The sequence below is a fragment of the Quercus lobata genome, chromosome 6 (assembly GCF_001633185.2).
Source record: "Quercus lobata isolate SW786 chromosome 6, ValleyOak3.0 Primary Assembly, whole genome shotgun sequence".
NCBI classification, from domain to species: domain Eukaryota; kingdom Viridiplantae; phylum Streptophyta; class Magnoliopsida; order Fagales; family Fagaceae; genus Quercus; species Quercus lobata.
The window spans coordinates 35007472-35028605 of record NC_044909.1 but is presented as its reverse complement, the minus strand read 5'-3'; the positions used below and the strand labels follow the sequence as shown (position 1 = coordinate 35028605).

The following is a 21134-nucleotide window of genomic DNA, read 5'->3' as shown; positions in this document are numbered from 1 at the left end:
TATTGAATTTCAGATCTTGCAAGATGTAATCAATTTGGACTTTAGTCCGTTTCAATGAAGTTAGATGAATGTTTACAATCAAAAAAAAAAAAAAAAAACTAATTAAAACTTTTCCCCCTAAAAAAAAAAAAAATAAAAAAAAAAATAAAAAAAAAAATAAAACTTTTGTATGTCGTGAGTCAACCAATTAAAACTTTAGTATGTCATAAAATTGGATGTAATTCTAGATTTATTGCTATGATAATTCAAAAGGTTGCTTCACTGTAATCAGCTAAGAGCTTCTAGTAATAAGCCAAAGTATGCAAAGCTACCTACTCTGGCGTCCAGGCGGTCCAGCGATTCTTTTCTTACCTAGTTAGTACCAACTCCAACTTTTTTATTCCCTTCCCTAATTTTTTTTTTCTCTCTTCTTAAGACTTCGTCTAATATTGTCTACAAAGTTTTCCCTATAAATACTCAAAAGCCATCCACCTCTCATCATATCAAGTTTTGAAATTCTCTGCAAGTGTTTTATAGAAGTCTTGGTCTAGAACCTTGTCTGAGACAAAAAAAAGAGACAATAATGTCTCAGCTCATTAGTTTTCTCTTGGTTCTTTCTCTTTGTGCTTTTGCTCCTCTTTGCTTCTCTAGCAAGACCAAAGATGGTTGCCTTTACCCACAGTTTTATGACCACTCTTGCCCAAAAGCTCAAGAGATTGTAAGGTCCGTACTGGCGAAGGCTGTGGCCAAAGAAGCCCGTATGGCAGCTTCAATTCTCAGGCTCCATTTCCATGATTGTTTTGTCCAGGTCTTGCTACTAGCTTGCTATAACTTGTCACTTCAATGACTAGCTCTCATTAACTTCATAAATTCAATTCAATCATATTGCAACATGCTAATTACAAGGACTATATATTATTACCCGTGCTTGTAAATTTCATAAGCAGAACTCTATTATGTATCACGATGGCTTAGTGTGGTTGACACAAGTTGTCTATATTGCAGGGCTGTGATGCTTCAGTACTGTTAGACAGCAGTGGAACCATAGTCAGTGAGAAGAGGTCAAATCCTAACAGGAATTCAGCTCGAGGTTTTGAAGTCCTTGATGAGATTAAATCTGCACTGGAGAAAGAGTGTCCTCGTACAGTATCTTGTGCTGACCTTTTGGCCATAGCTGCAAGAGATGCCACTGTTCTGGTAAGTATTACTAACATTTTTAGTGCATTGTATTAATCGGGCACAACCAAATTACTCTTACATGGCCATTACTCAATTCTGATCATGTTTTGGATGCACACAGAGAGGTGGGCCCAGCTGGGAGGTACTATTAGGCAGAAGAGACTCCAGAAGTGCAAGCTTGAGTGGTTCTAACAACAATATTCCTGCTCCAAACAACACATTCCAGACCATCCTCACTAAGTTCAAGCGACAAGGGCTTGATATTGTTGATCTTGTTGCCCTATCCGGTAAAGACTCTAATGCACTTGCTTATGCCATACAGCTAGGGTCCTTTAACTTTAAGACAGGCTCTCTTTTTTGTCATCAAATGAGATTGCTCTAAACATTGATTGGACAAAATTAGAACAATAATGTTACCGACATGATATTTTTCATAATCAACTGAGGTACGAAGTTGACAAATTATTTTTTACTTTAATATACGTCTACTACATACTACTTTATTGTGTACCATTTTTATTTGTAAAGAGAAATAGTGAAAGACATACTAAGTACTAAAACTCGTACATTCTCTAATATCATAATTTGAATGTCTGTGTGTGAACTTAATTTTGTTATGCAGGGAGCCATACAATTGGAAATTCCCGGTGCACCAGCTTCAGGCAAAGACTGTACAACCAGTCAGGAAATGGACAGCCCGACTACACACTTGATCAATCATATGCGGCCCAATTGAAAACCCGATGCCCAAGATCCGGTGGTGATCAGAACCTGTTTTTCTTGGACTATGTCAGCCCAACGAAGTTTGATAACTACTACTACAAGAACATATTGGCTTCAAAGGGCCTTCTGAACTCTGATCAAGTTCTTTTAACCAAGAATGAAGGATCAAGGGAATTGGTAAAGAAATACGCAGAGAACAGCCAACTTTTCTTTGAACAATTCCCCAAGTCCATGGTGAAGATGGGAAATATTTCTCCATTGACAGGTTCAAGGGGAGAGATTAGAAAGATCTGCAGGAGAGTTAACTCTTGATAGTATTACATAACTGCAGTTTCATTGATTCTCATGAAAAAGAAAAATTGCATTTCCATTTCGTTGTTCTGTTTCCTCTGTTTTCTACGAAAATGTATGTGTAGCTTGATGTAGCCACTATTTTCTGGACAACATACAGTTGTGCAGTTTAATTGCTGCTTTCGTTATGTGGATTTATGGAAGTTTAATTGTATTTTGTTTTAAATAAAAGTTGAAGCTACTGGGATCCTTCTTGACATCAAGTTTTTCTTGTTACATTTAAAAGGCACCAATTATGATTAGTTTATTTGGTCCATAAAATATGTGTCAAGGATTAGTTTATTTCGAACGTCATCAATTTAGTGTCACGGAGCAAAAGTTGATGAAAATATAGATTTTTTGATTAAATGTCGCTCGACTGTTCATTAAAGTAGCTGGACTGCATTGGAATTTTCTTCTTAACAAATGCCCTAATCGGACCCTTTCAAAAATTAGTTCATGGTTAACAATTCCTTGTCACCACTTGTCAAAAATGGTGTCTTTCATGAATTTTTCTAGATAAGTAATGTTACACGCTGAAAATTCTTGCAATATTTTATCAATAACAACGGCCGACTTGCAACCTCCACAGTTGGTGAAATTTTGTTGTGAGCTAGACTTATTGCTTTTAGAATGATATCAACTTGGCCAGAACCACTCTACACCAATCCAGACATCTTATTCTTATCACCATGGTTGGCTAAAACTTCTCCTGAAGTTATTATCTCCACTAGCTGTACCATGGAAAATGGTGCTTCCCCTGCACCGTCACCACTAGCTATACCTATTAGGGCCTAACCTTAATTGGCCCACCTCTCTCCAAAATCTATGGTTTTTATTTTTATTTTTTGGGAATAAAAAGGGAGGTGGAGGCGGCAAGTGTTACTCACCTCTTGGATATGATCATACGGCACCTCCGTTAGAGAATGTTGGATTGAGTCATGATTATTGTGGTCGGGGTGACCATAGAGCTCATCCTAGCCCCACGAGGAAGCTAGTAAATTAGGAATTTACTGCAAGAGGCAATCCCACTCCTCTCTAGGGTTCGAACGTGGGACCTTAAGACAGTGATCACACACCTTGACCACCAAGTCACCCCTCTTGGTGGTCCAAAATCTTAGCTTTTATTTGCCATGAACACAACATTTTTATAATGCTTTTACAGCAAATTATGAGTGATAAATTGTTACTAATTTTAATTTGAACTCACGATTTAAATTACTTTTTTACTCATTAATAACAACTAGTAACAACTTACTACTTAAGATTTATTATGAAAGTGTTGTGAATATGTTGTGCATATAACATTTCTTCTTTCACATTTTAATTCAAACAATATCACAAATCAACCAAAATAACCGTATATTAACCTAAACAACTACGGACCACAAATCATTCTAATCCAAAAAAAAAAATTAACAAAGACTTATTAAAAAAATAATATAAAATAATTGACAACCAATCATCAACCTATATTTCTTGTTTATACTTTTGACCCACTAACTCGGTCATTGTCTAACACTAAATGAAACTCAACGAAACTGAATGGATGAAAACTCAATGAGGCTCAACAACCCTGAATTCCCAATTTATTGGGTGGCAGTTATATCTATTTTCAAAGTAATTGAGAAATGGTCCATGGATCTTTTTACTTCACTTCAGAGCAGTGTAAGCCAGCAATCCAATCGACGCGACATTTTGTTTTTTTGGATAAAAAGTCAAGAATAGAAGAGGTGCATGATTTAAATTTTGATGCTTACGGGCCAACCTTTCCAGCCATGTTATGGTTAGCTCTGCTAGCCTTGGCTTTCATGTAGAGTGATTTTACAAATGACAAGCTTGAGACTTAAGAGAGAATTGGAACCCTATATGGGAGTTGCCCACCAATCCCATACTAAAGGGGTTGGATGTGCCACTTGGCCCATGGGCCATTGACTCCAGTAATGGTGCCGAATATCAACTGGAAAGCGAAATCACATTTCTCATATCTAAGTTTCTTTTTTTTTTTTTTTTTTTTTTTTTTTTTTTTTTTGGAGAAACAAACTAATTGCTAAACATACATATACACCCTTAATTACACTTTCTTACCAAGTTCAAACACTAATTTCTTTAAACATTTAGTAGAGGGTATTTCTATCAAAAGATTAAATATGCTTCAAAAAATGAAAAAAAAAAAAAAAACTATATGATTATTTGTGCTGTGGTTTCACACATTTATTGATATTAATATAATAGCTTGATCAATGAATATTCAAGAGAAAATATTAGTGTCTGTTTGCGAATATCTTATTTAACTTCTTAATGAAAACATTTTGTTGAAAATGTGCTAAAATATACTTGTATTTTGAAAAAGTGAATTTTAAATTTTGATGCTAATACACCTACCTTTCAAGCCATTTTGTGGTTAGCTTTGCCAGCCTTGGATTTCATGTAGAATGATTTTACAAATTACAAGGTTGAGACTTGAGAGAATTTTGGAATGCTATACTTGCCCACCATCCCATACTAATGGGGTTGGATGTGCCACTTTGATGTAGAACAGACAGCACAGGCCTTCTTGGAGCAGCAAGTTAGGGCGTCAAAAGTCACAATGCAATATGATTAGGGGGATGCCAGTAGAGGCCATCGAGGCGATAATCTTAGAATTGTACGAAATTTGGCGGGTTGAAGGGAAATAACATTCTGATCCAGACTTGTGATGCTTGCCTCGAGCGTTGCCCAAATTTAGGCAAATTCCTTTGTTAAGGCTTCAAAAACAGTGTTTTTGCTATTTTTAGTAATATTTGTTTTTCCTTAATAGTTTTTAGTTTAAAAGTCAGAAAAGGTCCCATTTGTTTTGGGATATCTCTTAGAGACAATATTTCAATTCCCTCAATTATTTGAATTTTGCTTCTCAAAAAAAAAAAAAGAAAAAAGAAAAAGAATTTTGCTATTTGTGGCAAAAATTACTATTTTGCCACCTAATTACGTGATTAGCGCGAATTAGGGTTTTTTGAGCATTTTCTTAGCCGCCATAGGGTTCTTTATACTATTTAAATATATTGTAGCCTCTAGGGCAGTTCAATTTTTCATATTAAAAAAATATAGACTTTTTCAATTTATCTCTGGTAGATTCCATAACCTTATCACCTTGTGGATTTGAGGTTTTCATTCAGAAATTAATGTGTTTGGCTTTTTTTATTTTTATTTTATTATTATTCAGAAAACAACATGTTTATTTTCTTGTAGCTTCTGTGACATCATGCTTAGCCCATTGGCTCCAATATATAAATATTTTATCAGAGTATGAATTTTGCTATTTTAGGCAAAAATTACTATTTTGCCACCTAATTATGTGATTAGCGCGAATTAGGGTTTTTGAGCATTTTCTTAGCTGCCATAGGGTTCTTTATACTATTTAAATATATTGTAACCTCTAGGGCAGTTCAATTTTTCATAATAAAAAAAATATAGTCTTTTTCAATTTATCTTTGGTAGATTCCATAACCTTATCACCTTGTGGATTTGAGGCTTTCATTCAGAAATTAATGTGTTTGGTTTTTTTATTTTTATTTTATTATTATTCAGAAAACAACGTGTTTATTTTCTTGTAGCTTCCGCGACATCATGCTTAGCCCATTGGCTCCAATATATAAATATTTTATCAGAGTAACTTTGAAGTTGTCTCTAGTGGAAAACTTTGAAAGTGCCAAATATGATATATCAACTAGAAAGCGAAATTCTAAAAAAAAAAAAAAAAAAAAAAAAAAAAAACTAGAAAGCGAAATCACACTACAGATAGTTAAGGGTATGTTTGGTAATTGTTTTTTCCCTTTATTTTCTGTTTCCAAAAACAATTTTCTGTTTTTTAGACTAAAAAACTTATTTGGCAACCTAAAATAAACAGAAAACAAAAACTGTTCTCAAAACTCAATTTGTGAAGGAAACTGAAAATATGCAAAAAAAGGTTTTCAATTTCTAATTTTCAGTCATTGAAAATACACAGTTAATTTAATGAATCTGTCTCATTTAATGAGTTAGTATTAGAGTTTAAATCCTAGTAACAACATATTTTAGTATTTTCTATTTTTTTCTTCAAAAAACTATTTTTTTTTTTAATTTCAATTAACCAAACATGTTTTTGATTTCAAAAATACAAGAAAACTGTTTTTTCTTTAGAGCCTGATTGGTAGGAGGATTTTTGTTTTTATTTTCAAAACAGTATAAAAACAATTTTCAAAAAATTGAACTTGAAACTAGTTTTCAAATAATAATTTTTATATTTTACGTGTTTGGCTCCCACTTTTAAGAATAATTTTCAAAATACTAAAAACAAAAATAATTGTTTGGGAGACTATTTCTATTTTTGAGATTTAAAAAATACAGTATATATTTACGAAAAGTAATGTGTAATCTATAGATTACTTTTTTTTTTTTTTTTTTTTTTTTGTGGATAATGATAAAGGAATAGAGCTCATCATGTTTTTTTATTTTATTTTATTTGTAATGATAAGTTTCAAATTTGAAATGTGAGAATTATTTTTGTGATAAAAATAAACTCCTAAATTTAAGAGATAAAAGAGTTTAGACAAATATGTGGGATCCATTGTTTTCAATTTATTTACAACTATGTCATTAAAAACATTTTATGTATCCTAAAAATTCCCCTTAAGCCATTTTCAAAATCCTATTTTAAATCAGGAAAATAGAATACAATTTTTTGAAAATTTTATTTAGAAAATATTAGCCAAATAATAAATTCAAGTGTGTGACCCACCATTTTATGGATTGCAAAACAAAATACTATATTTAAATATTCTTACCAAACAGCCCCTTATATTCCCCAAAACAAGTTTTTGAAAATAAAAAATAAAAACTATTACCAAACATAAATTAAGTCTCTAATTTCTTTAAACGTAAATATGCTTCATATTAAAAAAAAAAAAAAAAACTATATGACTATTTGTGCTGTGGTTCCACACTTCTATTGATATTAATAAAATAACCTGATCAATGAATCTTCTAGACGACAAGAACATTAGTTGCCCCAAAATTGTTAATAAAATAGTATGACTAAAGAAATTTAGAAAATATGAGAGAGAGAGAGAGAGAGAGAGAGAGAGAGTGAGCATCTTATTTTGGCCTTAGTAACAGAGACTGTTGCAGTAATCCTATCAAATTATCAATATCTTTAGGATCATAATATTTTTTTTCACTATTAACATGATATATTGCTTGAATCACAATATATCATACCAACAATTTTGAAAGGTGTTATATATATCCCTAATATTAGTTTAATCATATTAGCCTCAGCATTTGCTACAGCCACCTTATCCTGGGTCAAGCTGATCTAATTTTTTAAGCAAGTGTCCTCAGTCAAACTGATCAAAATTTTTAAGCAAGTGTCCCAAGTCAAAATTGAACTTGTCTTATATCAAACAGACTTATTTCTTCAAGTGCCACCAACTCAGTGTCATAGCTTCCAACTCTTCCTCTGTCTCCTTGTTGGCCTGAACAATTTTATTATTGGCCTCCTTCAACGTAAAAGGTTACCTTATGACCTGCTCCCTCAAACATCGTAACCTATGATTGAGCCAGTCAACTTCCATGCTCACTATCCATAAAATATAAATACTGACATCATTGCGTAAATGCTTAATATAGATGGTTAATAAAGAACTTAATTTTACACTCATCCATCATAGTGAGACTTTTCTTTTTCAACTGTGAATAGCTCTTAGAATTGAGCAAAAACAAATATAACAAAATACATATAGAGAGAGTATGAGCAAAATTGTGGCCAAATGGGCTAAAGCTGGTTCTCATGCAAATGAATCTAACAGAAGGAATTTCACATTGCAATTATTTAAGTCTTTAATTTCTTTAAATATTGAACAGAAGGAATTTCTAACTGAAGATTAAACATGCTTCAAAAAAAGGAAAAAAGAAAGAAAGAAAAGCTATATGATTATTTGTGTCGTGGTTCTACACTTCTACTGATATAAAACAACTTGATCAATGAATCTTCAACACAAGAGCAGTAGTTGCTCCAAAGATGTTGATACAAAAGTATAACTAAAGCAATTGAGAGAGAGATCCACCGAAGACCGCCGGAAAAGGCATCTTACATTTGCCTTGGCAACAGAGACTGTTGCATTAATCCTATCAATATCCTTTGGAGCATAATATTTTTCAAGTGGGCTAACATAATTTGTTATTCGAATCACAACATGTCATATTAGCAATTATTAAGGATGTTATGTCCCTAACATTATTTTAATCATATTAGCCTCGGTTTTGAATTATTTGAATTCAAGTGTGAAATTAAATATTTATAAGATAAAATAACAACACTTTTGCAACGTTTTTCTTTATCATTTCTCAATTCACAAATCTAAAAAGCTCTTTATCAATTTAGTTATCAACCGAGCTTAATAGTTTCAAATCATTTTATAACTTTAGTCTCTTAGGGCCCGTTTGGTAAAAAATTTCTAGTAACGCTATTTGTATTTTTTGTAAATACGTGTGGGTAAAAAAGTATATGAAAATACGTGTAATGTTGTTTAAATACTGAAAACTGTTGTTTAAACAACGATAACAAACAAACCCTTAATAACAATACAACGGACACATACAATTTCACAGTATGTTGAAGTAGTGGATGGTTAGTAGTAGATTTACGTATAAAATAGTGGGGAAAAGTGTCGATCACATAGAATCAACCAATTAACACTTTCCACCCTCATAAAAAAAAAAAAAAACCAATTAAAACTTTTGTACGTCATGAAATTGGATGTAATTCTAGATTTATTGCAATGATTATTCAAAAGGTTGCTTCATTGTAATTAGCTAAGAGCTTTTAGTAAGCATGTGTTTGGATAAGAATGAAAAATTAAAATTATATTACTATTCAGCTTATTTTTACTACTATTCATGGACCTCACTGTACTTTTTGATACTATTTATAGGTACCACTGTACTATTTCAACTAACTTTTACCTTTATCTATAGTATTTTCAGCAATAAATTTTTAGTTTCAGCAAAATAAGCAGTATCTAAACAGACCCTAATAAGCCAAAGTATGTAAAGCTACCTACTCTGGTGTCCAGGCGGTCTAGTGTTTTTTTTTTTACGTAGTTAAGGGTCTGTTTGGATACCGCTTATTACTGAAAATTGAAAACTAAAAATATTGTAACAAAATAATTTTTAAATGTGTGAATAGTGCCGTAGGACCTAGTTTAAAAAAAAAATACTGAAATTCGTATTTACAGGTCTCATAAACAGTATACAAGACTCACACAACAAAATGTAGTTGCATGGATAGTGCGCAGAACGTGCTATCCAAAGTCACACTTATTACCAACTCCAACCTTTTTGTTCCCTTCCCTATTTTTTTTTTCTCTCTCTTCTTAAGACTTCGTCTAATATTGTGTACAGAGTTTTCCATATAAATACTAAAAAGCCATCCACCTCTCATCATATCAAGTTTTGAAATTTCTCTGCGAGTGTTTTATAGAAGTCTTGGTCTAGAATCTTGTGTGAGACAAAAAAGAGAGACAATAATGTCTCAGCTCACTAGTTTTCTCTTGGTTCTTTCTCTTTGTGCTTTTTCTCCTCTTTGCTTCTCTAGCAAGACCAAAGGTGGTTACCTTTACCCACAGTTTTATGACCACTCTTGCCCAAAAGCTCAAGAGATTGTAAGGTCCGTACTGGCGAAGGCTGTGGCCAAAGAAGCCCGTATGGCAGCTTCAATTCTCAGGCTCCATTTCCATGATTGTTTTGTCCAGGTCTTGCTACTAGCTTGCTATAACTTGTCACTTCAATGACTAGCTCTCATTAACTTTATAAATTCAATTCAATCATATTGCAACATGCTAATTACAAGGACTATATATTATTACCCGTGCTTGTAAATTTCATAAGCAGAACTCTATTAGTGTGGTTGACACAAGTTGTCTATATTGCAGGGCTGTGACTCTTCATTACTGTTAGACAGCAGTGGAAGCGTAGTCAGTGAGAAGGGGTCAAATCCTAACAGGAATTCAGTTCGAGGTTTTGAAGTCCTCGATGAGATCAAATCTGCACTGGAGAAAGAGTGCCCTTGTACAGTATCTTGTGCTGACCTTTTGGCCATAGCTGCAAGAGAATCCACTGTTCTGGTAAGTATTACTAACATTTTTAGTACATTGTATTAATTGGGCACGACCAAATTATTCTTACATGGGCAATACTCAATTCTGATCATGTTTTGGATGCACACAGAGTGGTGGGCCTAGCTGGGAGGTACCATTAGGCAGAAGAGACTCCAGAAGTGCAAGCTTGAGTGGTTCTAACAACAATATTCCTGCTCCAAACAACACATTCCAGACCATCCTCACTAAGTTCAAGCGACAAGGGCTTGATATTGTTGATCTTGTTGCCCTATCTGGTAAAGACTCTAATGCACTTGCTTTTTTTTTTTTTGCTGAATCTAATGCACTTGCTTGTGCCACACAGATAGGTCCTTTAGGAGCAGGTATATGCTGTTCCTGGCATATATGTCGGGTTACTCACACACTAGTGTGTGGGACCGTCTATGTGTGAGAGACTAGACATACAACATATAATTTTACATCCTTTATAGCAGCAGTAGTGAAAATAAATAACTCTATATTTATTTTAGTTTCATCAAAACACAAAAATGCAGTTAAAATTTTTTAGCTTTTTGTTACCGTACACAGCTCTTTATGGCTGTACATTCTAACAAGAAGCTAAAAAAAAGAAATTTATTAAGCTTCTCTTTCTTTTCTTATTAAAATAATATTTTTTCCTTTTCTTTTTCTTTCTTTCTTTCTCTCCGGCATCCCTCATCTCTTCTCTTCTTCGCCGGCCAGCTCGCCAGTGGTGGTGCTTATAAAATCCAAATAAAACCCACCGAATTAGAAACCCAGCCACCAGAAAAAACACCGGATCAGACCACTGCCACTGAAGCAAAGCTGATCCACCAAACCCACATCACAAAACACCACAAAACACAGAACACAAACCTACAGAGATAGAGTAGAGAGAAAGATCGAAGCAACGCCGGCCCAAATTCCAAACAACCACCATAAAACACAAACCCACATCACAAATCACAAACCCATGGCAGATTGGTTAGAGTAGAGAGAAAGATCTCAAACCCATGGCACAACCCACAAACCCGCGTCGATGAGGAAGGCGAGAGCCTCTGATGGTTTGTTGATCGAGTTGTGGTGGTGGGTTGCCGATTTGTTTGCAATTTTGGGTTGTTGGGTTTTTTCTTGATGGGTTTGGTAACAGTGGTGGGGGTTTGGGTTGTGATCACAGTGGCTGGGCTATGAGTTTGGTGAGTTTCAGTGAGCCGATCTTGCGATGATGGGTTGTGATCATGGTGGCTGGGCAGTGGGTATCTGAGTTGAGAAGAAAGAGTGAAAGTTTGATGGTTCATCTTGGTTCAGAGAAAGAGAAAGAGATAGAGAGGAAGAGTAGTGAAAGAGAGAATAAAAAATAATAAAGAAAAAAATAAAGAAGGGATATTTAATTGAAGTGCTAATTTTCTCTACCAAAAAAAAAAAAAATTGAAGTGGTAAAAAAATATCATTGTAGTGGTGAGGGCGGTGGAAGAGTCGATGGTGGTAGCAGTAGCAGTAACGGTTATGGTGATTGTGATTGTTGTTTATTATAGTAGATATATTATTTTATTGTAATGGATATATTATTTTATTGTGATGTTTATATTATTTTATTGTGTTGAAAGTTAAAATAGATTCACTGATGTTAGATGTTTTATAAAGTGAGTAGTTAAAATAAATAAAATAACTTTTTATGGTGTCAAATAGCTAAATTTTAAGGCACTCTCTTTTGTGTCATCAAATGAGATTGCTCTAAACATTTATTGGACAAAATTAGAACAAAAATTGTTACCGACATGATATTTTCATAAACTACTAAGGTACCAAGATGACAAATTATTATTGACTTTAATATTTGTCTAATACATACTACTTTATTGTGTACTACTTCAAACTCACACATTCTCCAATATTATAACCTTAATGTTTTTGTGTGAACTTTATTTTGTCATGCAGGGAGCCATACAATTGGAAATGCCCGGTGCACCAGCTTCAGGCAAAGACTGTACAACCAGTCAGGAAATGGACAGCCTGACTACACGCTTGATCAATCTTATGCGGCCCAATTGAAAACCCAATGCCCAAAATCTGGTGGTGTTCAGAACCTGTTTTTCTTGGACTATGTCAGCCCAACAAAGTTTGATAACTACTACTACAAGAACATATTGGCTTCAAAGGGCCTTCTGAACTCTGATCAAGTTCTTTTAACCAAGAATGAAGGATCAAGGGAATTGGTAAAGCAATACGCAGAGAACAGCGAACTTTTCTTTGAGCAATTCGCCAAGTCCATGGTTAAGATGGGAAATATTTCTCCATTGACAGGTTCAAGGGGAGAGATTAGGAAGAACTGTAGGAAAGTTAACTCTTGATAGTACTACATAACTGCAGTTTCATTGATTCTCATGAAAAAAAAAAAATTGCATTTTCATTTCGTTATTCTGTTTCCTCTGTTTTCTACGAAAATGTATGTGTAGCTTGATGTAACCACTATTTTCTGGACAACATACAGTTGTGCAGTTTAATTGCTGCTTTCGTTATGTGGATTTATGGAAGTTTAATTGTATTTTATTTTAAATAAAAGTTGAATCTACTGGGATCCTTCTTGACATCAAGTTTTTCTTGTTACATTTAAAAGGCACCAATTATGATTATGATGTAAGAGCCAACTTTATTTTAGGGACTGCAAAATTTGGTCCTTAAAATATGTGTCAAGGATTAGTTTATTTCGAACTTTATCAATTTAAATGTCGCGGAGCAAAAGTTGATAAAAATATAGAGTTTTTTATTAAATGTCGCTTGACTGTTCATTAAAGTAGCTGGACTGCATTGGAATTTTTTTCTTAACTAGTGCGCTAATCGGACCCTTTCAAACATTAGTTCAAGGTTAACAATTCCTTGTCACCACTTGTCAAAAATGGTGTCTTTCATGAATTTTTCTAGATAAGTAATGTTACACGCTGACAATTCTTGCAATATTTTATCAATGACGGCCGACTTGCAACCTCCACAGTAGGTGAAATTTTGTTGTGAGCTAGACTTATTGCTTTTAGAAGGATATCAACTTGGCCAGAACCACTGTACACCAATCCAGATATCTTATTCTTATCACCACGGTTGGCTAAAACTTCTCCTGAAGTTATTATCTCCACTAGCTGTACCATGGAAAATGGTGCTTCCCCTGCACCGTCACCACTAGCTATACCTATTAGGGCCTAACCTTAATTGGCCCACCTCTCTCCAAAATCTATGGTTTTTTTTTTTTTGGAATAAAAAGGGAGGTGGAGGCGGCCAGTGTGACTCACTCTTTGGACGTGACCATATGGGTACCTCCGCTAGAGAATGTTGGATTGAATCATGGTTATTGTGGTCGGGGTAACCATAGAGCTTACCTTAGCCCCATGAGAGAGATAGTAAATCAGGAGTTAGTTGCAAGAGGCAACCCCACTCCCCACTAGGGTTCGAACGTGAGACTTCAAGGCAGCGATCACACACCTTGACTACTAGGCCACTCCTCTCGGTGGTCCAAAATCTTAGCTTTTATTTGCTATGAGCACAACATTTTTATAAAGCTTTTACAACAAATTATGAGGGGTAAATTGTTACTAATTTTAATTTGAACTCACCATTTAAATTACTTTTTTAATCACTAATAATAGTTAGTAACAACTTACTACTTAAGATTTATTATGAAAGTGTTGTAAACATGTTGTGCACATAACATTTCTTCTTTCACATATTAATTCAAACAATATCACAAATCAGCCAAAATAACCGTATATTAACCTAAACAACTACAAACCACAAATCATTCTAATCCAAAAAATTTAACAAAGACTTATTAGAAAAATAAAATAAAATAATTGACAACCAATCATTAACCTATATTTCGTGTATACTTTTGACCCACTAACTCGGTCATTGTCTAACACTAATTGAAACTCAACGAAATTGAACTGTTGAAAACTCAATGAGGCTCAACAACCCTGAATTCCCAATTTATTGGGCAGCAGTTATATGTATTTTCAAAGTAATTGAGAAATGGTCCATGGATCTTTTTACTTCACTTAGAGCATTGTAAGCCAGCAATCCAATCGATGCGACATTTTGTTTTTGTGGATAAAAAGTCAAGAATAGAAGAAGTGCATGATTTAAATTTTGATGCTTACAGAACTACCTTTACAGCCATGTTAATGGTTAGCTCTGCCAGCCTTGGCTTTCATGTAGAGTGATTTTACAAATGACAAGAGAGAATTGGAACCCTATATGGGAGTTGCCCACGATTCCCATACTAAAGGGGTTGGATGTGCCACTTGGCCCATGGGCCCTTTTTTTTTCTGAGAAACAAACTAACTGCTGAATAAACATACACACCTTTAATTACACTTTCTTACCAAGTTCAAACACTAATTTCTTTAAACATTTAGCAGAGGGTATTTCTATCAAAAGATTGAATATGCTTCAAAAAATGGGGGAAAAAAAAAAAACTATATGATTATTTGTGCAGTGGTTCCACACTTTTATTGATATTAATATAATAACTTGATCAATGAATATTCAAGAGAAAAATATTAGTGTTTGTTTGGGAATATCTTATTTAACTTCTTAATGAAAACATTTTGCTGAAAATGTGCTATAGTATAATTTTTTTTTTTTGAGAAACATGTGCTATAATATACTTGTATTTTAAAAAAGTGAATTTTAAATTTTGATGCTGATAGACCTACCTTTCAAGCCATTTTATGGTTAGCTCTGCCAGCCTTGGATTTCATGTAGAGTGATTTTACAAATTACAAGGTTGAAACTTGAGAGAATTTTGGAACTCTATTCTTGCCCACCATCCCATATTAATAGGGTTGGATGTGCCGCTTTGATGTAGAACAGACAGCATAGGCCTTCCTAGAACAGCAAGTAAGGGTGCTAAAAGTCATGATGCAATAAGATTAGGGGAATGCTAGTAGAGGCCATTGGGGCGACGATGTTAGAATTGCATGAAATTTGGCAGGTTGAAGGAAAATAACATTTTGATCTAGACTCGAGATGCTTGCCTCGAGCATCGCCCAAATTTAAGCAAATTCATTTGTTAAGGCCCCGAAAACAGTGTTTTTGCTATTTTTAGTCATATTTGTTTTTCCTTAATAATTTTTAGTTTAAAAGTCAGAATAAGACCCCGTTTGTTTTGGGATGTCTTTTAGAGACAATATTTCAATCTCCTCAATTATCTAAATTTTTTTATTTTTGGCAAAAATTCCTATTTTACCACCTAATTACGTAATTAGTGCGAATTAGAGTTTCTAGGTGTTTTCTTCGCCGCCATAAGATTTCTTTTTACTATTTAAACATATTGTAGCGTCCAGGGCAATTCAATTTTTCATATTTAAAAATAAAATACAGACTTTGTCTATTTATCTCTAGTGGATTCCAAAACCCTATTACCTTGTGGATTCCAAGAACCCTCGTGGATTTAAGGTTTTTATTCAAAACCTAACATGTTTATTTTATTTATTTATTTATTTTCATTAAGAAAACAACATGTTTATTTTCTTTTAGCTTCCACGACATAACACTTAGCCCATTGGCTCCAGAATATAAATATTTTGTTAGAGTAACTTTGAAGTTGTCTCTGGTGGCCAACTTTGAAAGTGCCAAATATGAAATATCAACCAGAAAGCGAAATCGCACTGTAGATAGTTAAGTCTCTAATTTCTTTAAACATAAATATGCTTGAATTAAAAAAAAAAAAAAAACTAAATGATTATTTGTGCTGTGGTTCCACACTTCTTTTGATATTAATAAAACAACCTGATCAATGAATCTTCTAGACGACAAGAACGTTAGTTGCTCCAAAATTGTTAATAAAAAAGTATAACTAAAGCAATTTAGAAAATATGAGAGAGAGAGAGAGAGAGAGAATCTTATTTTGGCCTTAGTAACAGAGACTGTTGCAGTAATCCTATCAATATCTTTAGGGTTATAATATTTTTCTTCACTACTAACATGATTTATTGCTCGAATCACAACATATCATACCAACAATTAACAATTATGAAAGGTGTTATATCCCTAATATTAGTCTAATCATATTAGCCTCAGCATTTGCTACAGACACCTTATCCTGGGTCAAGCTGATTAAATTTTTAAGTAAGTTTCCTCAGTCAAACTGATCAAAATTTTTAAGCAAGTGTCCCAAGTCAAAATTAAACTTGTCTTAAATCAGACAGACTTATTTCTTCAAGTGCCACCAACTCAGTGTCACAGCTTCCAACTCTTCCTTTGTCTCCTTGTTGACCTGAACAATTTTATTATTGGCCTCCTTCAACGTCAAAGGTTGCCTTATGACTTGCTTCCTCAAAGATCGCAACCTATGATTGAGCCAGTCAACTTCCATGCTCACTATCCATAAAATTGTAAATACTGACATCATTGCGTAAATGCTTAATATAGATGGTTAATAAAGAAATCAAATTTTCACTCATCCACTAGAGCAAAAACAAAGATAACAAAATACATATAGAGAGAGTATGAGCAAAATTGTGGCTAAATGGGCTAAAGCTGGTTCTCATGCAAATCAATCTAACAGAAGGGATTTCACATTGCAGTTATTTAAGTCTTTGATTTCTTTAAACATTGAACAGAAGGAATTTCTAACTGAAGATTAAATATGATTCAAAAAAAGGAAAAGAAAGAAAGAAAGAAAAGCTATATGATTATTTGTGTTGTGGTTTTACGCTTCTACTGATATAAAACAACTTGATCAATGAATCTTCAACACGAGCAGTAGTTGCTCCAAAGATGTTCATACAAAAGTATAACTAAAGCAATTGAGAGAGAGAGAGAGATCCACCAAAGACCTCCGGAAAAAGCATCTTACATTGGCCTTGGCAACAGAGACTGTTGCATTAATCCTATCAATGTGCTTAGGGGCATAATATTTTTCAAGAGGGCTAACATAATTTGTTGCTCGATTCACAACATGTCATATTAGCAATTATGTACGATGTTATGTCCCTAACATTACTTTAATCATATTAGCCTCAGGCGCATATGCTACAGCCAGCTTATCCTTGGTCAAAGTCAAACTGATCTAAATTGTTAAGTAACTTCAGTCAAACTGATCCAAATTTTTAAGCAAGCATCCTAAATCAAATTGAACAGGTCTTATATGAAACAGACTTATTTCTTCAAGTGCTACCAACTCTATCTCATATCCTAACAACTCTTCCTCTGTCTCCTTGTTCACTTACAAATTTTATTATTGGCCTTCTTCAACGCCAAAGATTGCCTTATGACTTGCTTTCCTCAAAGATGTCATCCATGATCCAACCTATGATTGAGCCAGTCAAATTCCATGCTCACTTTCCATAAAATAGCCATAAAATTATAACTACTGCCACTATTGCGTAATTGCTTACATTTCTTCAAGTGCTACCAACTCTATCTCATATCCTAACAACTCTTCCTCTGTCTCCTTGTTCACTTACAAATTTTATTATTGGCCTTCTTCAACGCCAATGATTGCCTTATGACTTGCTTTCCTCAAAGATGTCATCCATGATCCAACCTATGATTGAGCCAGTCAAATTCCATGCTCACTTTCCATAAAATAGCCATAAAATTATAACTACTGCCACTATTGCGTAATTGCTTACATTGATGGTTAATAAAGAACTTAATTTTACACTCATCCATCTTAGTGAAACTTTTCTTTTTTCAACTTTGAATAGATCTTACGCTTGAGCAAAAATCTATATATCTATATAATATTAATAACCAAAGCTTAAAGAAAATCTAATTAGATTTTAATTAGATTCTTAATTTTGTACCACGTATCCTATTTTATTTTTAATTTTGTGTTAAGTGAATTATTGAGTGTAAAAATCTAAGAGTCTAAATTCAATTAGATTCTGAATTGATTTCACATCTCACCTTAAAGACAAGGAGAGCATGAATCATCAAATCATTTCTTAGCTGCACAACACTTCCGGTCTATATGTCAGCATGGAATTTAGAGGATATGACACAACGGAGGAAGTTTGAGACATTCTTACTTCCCACTATATTGAGTTTAATGGTGCCAAGGAACATCAGCTCATGGTTTTTCTCTACAAAGTCACACAAGAGTTGAGGAAGCACATCATTGTGTTTCATTCATAAATGCGTTTCCTTTAAATCAACTGGCCCTCTACAAACCCGCCTTAAAAGTCTCCTTCAATTCGAAGCCAAGTTGTTTCATTAGTATCGTGAGATCTGTGTGTGTTTGGTTAAACTAATAAAAAGAGGTGTGTGTGTCAAACTAAAAAATTTTGTTTTAATGAGTTATTGGTTGAGTATAAGTTTATGTTTCAGTTCAAAGCAGTACCAAACTAACAAATAGTATATATCTTTACAATCTTAGATCTTTCTTATCAAACTAATTCTATTCCCTCTGCCCACGAACCTGGTTTGATATGCTATGAGTTACTTATTAGTTTGTTCTTTATAAGAATTAAAGTAAAATGTAATTTTAAGGAGTATATACTGAAAATTAGTGGGTGTATGAGAAGTAAAACTATGGCGATGTTTGTGTCGCCATTTAATATGTGTTTGTTTGTGGTGTAATATTTTTTTTTTACTAGGGACTTGTCATAAAATTAGGGAAAGTCTATTAGTAACAAGGGTCAGGTATTTGAATGGTCTATTATATGATTCATTGGTGATGACGATATAGACAATCAAATTTAAATTTTTATTCGAGCTTTGTAGATAATTGTATTGTGGTAGTGTGTGTGTGGGGATCTGAGTGATAATTGATAAGGGTATTCTTGGAAAGAAGCAAATTTGTTACATACAAGGAAGCCGATGGTTCCAATGAGACCGTCAGCCTCACATGCATGTACGGAAGTACAAAAGCGATGATGCCATAGGCCGGCGACCTCACCTCAATACCCGACGTCATCCTTAAACGGAACGAAAGGCCAACGGGAAGAAGGAGGCCGACGAGAATAAAGAGTGTGATGGGTCCAGTGTGGCCTTACTTAACCTCCACAAATATCTGTACAAGGAAATATCATGTACCCCATGATTAACCCTGATCAAGGGAATCCATATAAGGAAAGGATCCTGCGAAATACATAAATTAATGAGGATCTTCCCCACAAGGAAAGACCCTCCTCACCAAGAAAACAAAAGTTATTTCTATTTTACTATAAAAACCCCAAAACCATCACAAATCAAGATACACATAATTTACCCTAGTTTTGGCACTCTAGAGTTGTGAAAGTTCTCTAACTTGACCTTCGAAGGGTATTTGGTTGGTATCACACCGTACTCTCTGCAAGGTCTTCCTTTTCTTTGTTGCACAGGTTTTGTCTAGAGCACGAGAGGACTGTGTGACTTACTAACGATTTTTGGCATCATTAGTTGGCGTCGTCTGTGGGAAAGAAAACAGTAACAACCATATTACCACTTCCCAAACAAAGAGTTGTATGGTATTCACTCGCTCGATGACAACCAATAACCGTACTAAAGAAGAATCATGCATTACTACCCTTGAAAGACAATTACAAACCCTAGTTGCAGTTGTGGAACACCTTACTAAGCAAAACCACGACCTGGAGGAACAGCTGTGCTAAGGGGATGCTGGGCCTTACAATCACGGAGAAGAGCAAGAGGGCACCAGCATCGAAAGGAGGGACCGAGAAGGACTAGAAGGCAGCAATGCTTATAGTTGACAAGAGCGACAAGATACCAGCCGTCCATTTGTTGCAAAAACAGTGCCACCACCATAGTCACGGAGATGCAGATGATAAAGGAGCGGATGGACTTCATGATGAACACCTTCAAAGAACGGGTGTCAAGTGACCTCAAAGAGTTAGTCCACTGGATGGTCTTGCCTTTTACTGCACTTGTCACCTCGTTCCCCCTTTTGCCGAAATTCCACATGCCACAGGTAGAAGCCTATGATGGGTTAAAGGATCCCTTAGATTACCTAGAGTCATTCAAAACCCTTATGCACTTGCAAGGCATGGCGGATGAGATCATGTGTTGAGCCTTCCTGAATATGCTGAAAGGTCTTGCAAGGGTATGGTTTAGTAGGTTGACGCCCAATTCTATCAGTACCTTTAAGGAGCTGAGCGCGTAGTTTGCCTCACACTTTATAGGGGGGCACAGGTATAAGAAGTCCACTGTGTACCTGATGAGTATCAAGCAACGGTAGGATAAGACGCTGAGATCCTACATAACTCGCTTCAATAAGGAAGCCCTTTTGATAGACGAAACTGATGACAAGATACTTGCTGTTGCATTCACCAATGGATTATGGAAGGGGAAGCTTCTGTTCTCTTTATACAAAAACGACTCGAAGACCATGTTAGACGTGCTTTATCGAGCTACTAAGTACATGAACGCTGAAGACCCGTTACTTGCTTGAGAGGAGAAACCCAATAAGAGGGAAAGGCAAGAAGATGCATGACAAGACAGGGGACGGAAGTCGACCAAAACCGGAGATTGACGGGAGGATAGGCGCTCTAAGCCCCCCATTGGAAGATTTGCGAACTTCACCTCGCTGACTGCCCCTATCGATCAAGTCCTGATACAGATCAAGGATAATGCAGCCTTGATGTGGCCCGACAAATTGAAGGGAGATCCCAATAAGAGGTCTAGAGACAAATATTGCCGTTTTCATCGAGACCATGGTCACGACAAGTCTGAATGCTATGACTTGAAGCAGCAGATTGAAGCCCTTATTAGACAAGGGAAACTACAACGATTCGTCAGTAAAGAAAGGGCAGATCCACCACAAGAGCAGGTTGCTAGAATGGATAACGAGCACCT

At 34.8% G+C, this 21134-nt stretch overlaps 2 protein-coding genes across 2 annotated transcripts; both read left to right on the top strand.

Annotated features, from left to right (window-relative positions):
* The first annotated feature begins 400 nt into the window (after positions 1-400).
* Positions 401-2435, top strand: LOC115950942 (peroxidase 72-like). Its single transcript, XM_031068226.1, has 4 exons — positions 401-787; positions 985-1176; positions 1280-1445; positions 1781-2435. The coding sequence occupies exons 1-4, from the start codon at positions 563-565 to the stop codon at positions 2191-2193; spliced, it is 996 nt and encodes a 331-aa protein (XP_030924086.1). The 5' UTR covers positions 401-562; the 3' UTR covers positions 2194-2435.
* A 7222-nt stretch (positions 2436-9657) lies between these two features.
* Positions 9658-12723, top strand: LOC115995104 (peroxidase 72-like). The gene is made up of 4 exons (XM_031119538.1): positions 9658-9980; positions 10161-10352; positions 10456-10621; positions 12282-12723. The coding sequence occupies exons 1-4, from the start codon at positions 9756-9758 to the stop codon at positions 12692-12694; spliced, it is 996 nt and encodes a 331-aa protein (XP_030975398.1). The 5' UTR covers positions 9658-9755; the 3' UTR covers positions 12695-12723.
* The last annotated feature ends 8411 nt before the right edge of the window (positions 12724-21134 follow it).

Coding starts and splice junctions, on each gene's coding strand:
- LOC115950942 (XM_031068226.1), top strand. CDS start 563: ATGTCTCAGCTCATTAGTTTTCTCTTGGTTCTTTCTCTTTGTGCTTTT. Junction 788..984: donor TCCATGATTGTTTTGTCCAG/GTCTTGCTACTA, acceptor TCTATATTGCAG/GGCTGTGATGCTTCAGTACT. Junction 1,446..1,780: donor TGATCTTGTTGCCCTATCCG/GTAAAGACTCTA, acceptor TTTGTTATGCAG/GGAGCCATACAATTGGAAAT.
- LOC115995104 (XM_031119538.1), top strand. CDS start 9,756: ATGTCTCAGCTCACTAGTTTTCTCTTGGTTCTTTCTCTTTGTGCTTTT. Junction 9,981..10,160: donor TCCATGATTGTTTTGTCCAG/GTCTTGCTACTA, acceptor TCTATATTGCAG/GGCTGTGACTCTTCATTACT. Junction 10,622..12,281: donor TGATCTTGTTGCCCTATCTG/GTAAAGACTCTA, acceptor TTTGTCATGCAG/GGAGCCATACAATTGGAAAT.